This window comes from Alosa pseudoharengus, unplaced genomic scaffold, assembly GCF_046254945.1.
Source record: "Alosa pseudoharengus isolate Yale_2024_CS ecotype anadromous, Long Island Sound unplaced genomic scaffold, YU_APseudo_1.1 YU_APseudo_1.1_scf_21, whole genome shotgun sequence".
Taxonomy (NCBI): Eukaryota; Metazoa; Chordata; class Actinopteri; order Clupeiformes; family Clupeidae; genus Alosa; species Alosa pseudoharengus.
Window position 1 is genome coordinate 16,840,018 of NW_027468674.1, and position 2,500 is coordinate 16,842,517.

At 45.8% G+C, this 2,500-nt stretch overlaps 1 protein-coding gene across 1 annotated transcript in view; it reads left to right on the forward strand.

Annotated features, from left to right (window-relative positions):
• svild (supervillin d) overlaps nt 1-2,500 on the forward strand; it is a gene marked incomplete in the record, with an annotated part of 80,620 nt that overhangs the window by 23,180 nt on the left and 54,940 nt on the right. Inside the window, 2 exon segments of the mRNA XM_076298007.1 lie at nt 320-689; nt 981-1,134. Coding sequence (XP_076154122.1) covers nt 524-689; nt 981-1,134 — 320 coding nt within the window.

The window sequence follows — 2,500 nt, forward strand, 5'->3', positions numbered from 1 at the left end:
CTGCTAGTTGCCTGTGCCACGAATACACTGTAATAAAAAAAGAGAGGAGCCTAGGCTCCAAAAACGGCCACAAAACAACTTGGGCCAACCTTGCCCATAAAAACATAACAAACTGTTCCAGCAAATCACAGACGAAATGTGCGTTTGGGAGAGTTTCAATTGTACAGGAGGGGTGGTGAGGGAGGCTCTCTGTTTTGTTTGAACGTCAACAGAAGTGATGTTACCCTGCATCGCTTATAGCACCTTTAAGTAATGTAAAGGGTTATATAAGCGAGTGTTTTAAACCTCTTCCCCTCTTCCTCTCCTCTCTCCTGTCCAGGACGCTTAAGAGATGCTATCCTCCAGGTGATCCCACTGCCCTTCCTCCCTCAACTCCATCTGAGATCCGCTGGGACACGTCGGGTCAAATCCAGCGTCTCGCGCGCACACAGCCATCCCTCGGCCGGCGAGGAGGACCAGGCCTGCGCTGGTGAGGACGAAGAGGTAAAAGAGGAGTGGAGGTCAGGTGTTTGGGCCCGTTGTCATGGACGCGGTGGAGGCCATGTCATCGATGGAGTCTAAAGCAGAGCGAATCGCCCGCTACAAGGCGGAGCGGCGACGAGAGCTGGCTGAGCGCTACGCTAACATGGAGGATCTCAGCAGCAAGCACACACGCCACGACCGACAAAAGGACACAGCATCAGAAGCAGGTAAAGACAAGAAAACCACTCTCTCTCTCTCTCTCTCTCTCTCTCTCTCTCTCTCTCTCTCTCTCTCTCTCTCTCTCTCTCTCTCTCTCTCGCTCTTTCTCTTATTTTAGTATGATGTTAATGTGCCCTTACTTTTGTATAATAATAAGTATGTTTTTCCTCAAACATAATAGTCCATTACCACTTATAGATGTAACGATTGAGATGTTTGTATGATAATTAGATATAATTGATGAATGTATCAAGAAATGTATAATTGAAAAATGTTCCTCCTGATGCTCTCACCTGTAGGGAACTCTGGGACGGATGAGTCCTCCGGGGGGCGGGATTCACCCCTGTCACGTGGGGGCCTGAAAGGGAGGAGGGCGGAGAAGGAGAGCGACCCGGAGGCAGAGGCCGAGGACGACGCCAAGACGGCCCCCAAAACCACAGCCAAAGCCACAGCCAAAGCCACAGCCACCCGCAGTGAAGCGGGAGACGGGGCCCTGGGGTACACCGCACGCCGCAAGTAAGTGGAGAAGCAGATTCTTGGCCCCTGGCAGGTGTATGGAAGAGAGAGCAGAAGCCAGGATGTGGAATCGACCAGGGTTGTTTCCCAAAGAATTTTAGCATTGTCTTGTCTTGTTACGACCACGTACCGCAAGGGACTCGCAATGTCAGGTTCAGTAAAACAGACAAGTGTTTCGTCAGGGAAGTGGACCAGGTGTAGGAAGGGAAACCCCAGGATGTGGACCAGGGCTATGCTTCCCAAATAACTGAAGCATTGTCCTTTCTTTTTATGACCGAGATGATACCTCAAATGTTTGATTTAGTGCCTTTTTATTTTTATTTTTTTTTAAATGTTTGGCCCTTCTTTGACATCCTTAGGGGTCACACCCAGCAGGGGGTCCCTGGCAGGCATCCATATCTTGTTATGTTGGGTTACACTTTGAAGGCTCCTGTATTGAGTAGGTTTCAATAATTTACCGATTAATCGGTTAGTCGTCAACTATTAAATTAATCGGCAACTATTTTGATAACTGGTTCATTGGTTTGTGTCATTTTTTTAAGGAAAATAACATCAAAGTTCCCTAATTGCAGCCTCCTAAACTTTTCAGCTTTACTTACTCCTCCATGACAGTAAACTAAATATCTTTGGTGTGTGAACAAAACAAGGCATTCGAGTACATAATCTTGGGCTTTGGGACACTGATCAACATTTTTTTTCACCATTTTTTTTTGACATTTTATCAATCAAACAACTAATTGATTACTCAAGATAATAATCGCCAGATTAATGGACTATACAAATAATCGTTAGTTGCAGCTCTAGTGATGTTGGATGTAGTCAGATGTTGAAACCTCATTTGTTTGATAAAAATTGTGTGGGCTGCTACGCTAGTGCCAAGAGCGCTCAGAATGACAGGCTAATCTCTCTATGATTTATTGATGGTCTTTAGTCGCCAGTGAAGCAATAACAGAGTTGCAGAAGCAGGGATGGTCCAGTTGTGTCATCTCAGTGCGCTGTACTAAGTTCTGAGGTGTGTTCAAATCCTTTGAACAGTAGTGAACATTCTCTGCAAACATGTTTATGAGTATAAATTTGTGGCGAGCTCACGGCAAACAGAAAACTGTTTGCAAACATCCATCTTTATTTGCAAATTTGAACTCGCCTCTGTTCTCAGCCAGCATTACTACTGCCTAGCTAGAGAACTGTGCTGTTTAGCCAATCTAACCCAAACAGTGTTCACAATTCACTTCTCAGCATGGGAACATGGGATGTTCAGGGTCTCATATTGCGCAATGGAAGTTCTCTGTGTGGCACGTATTTC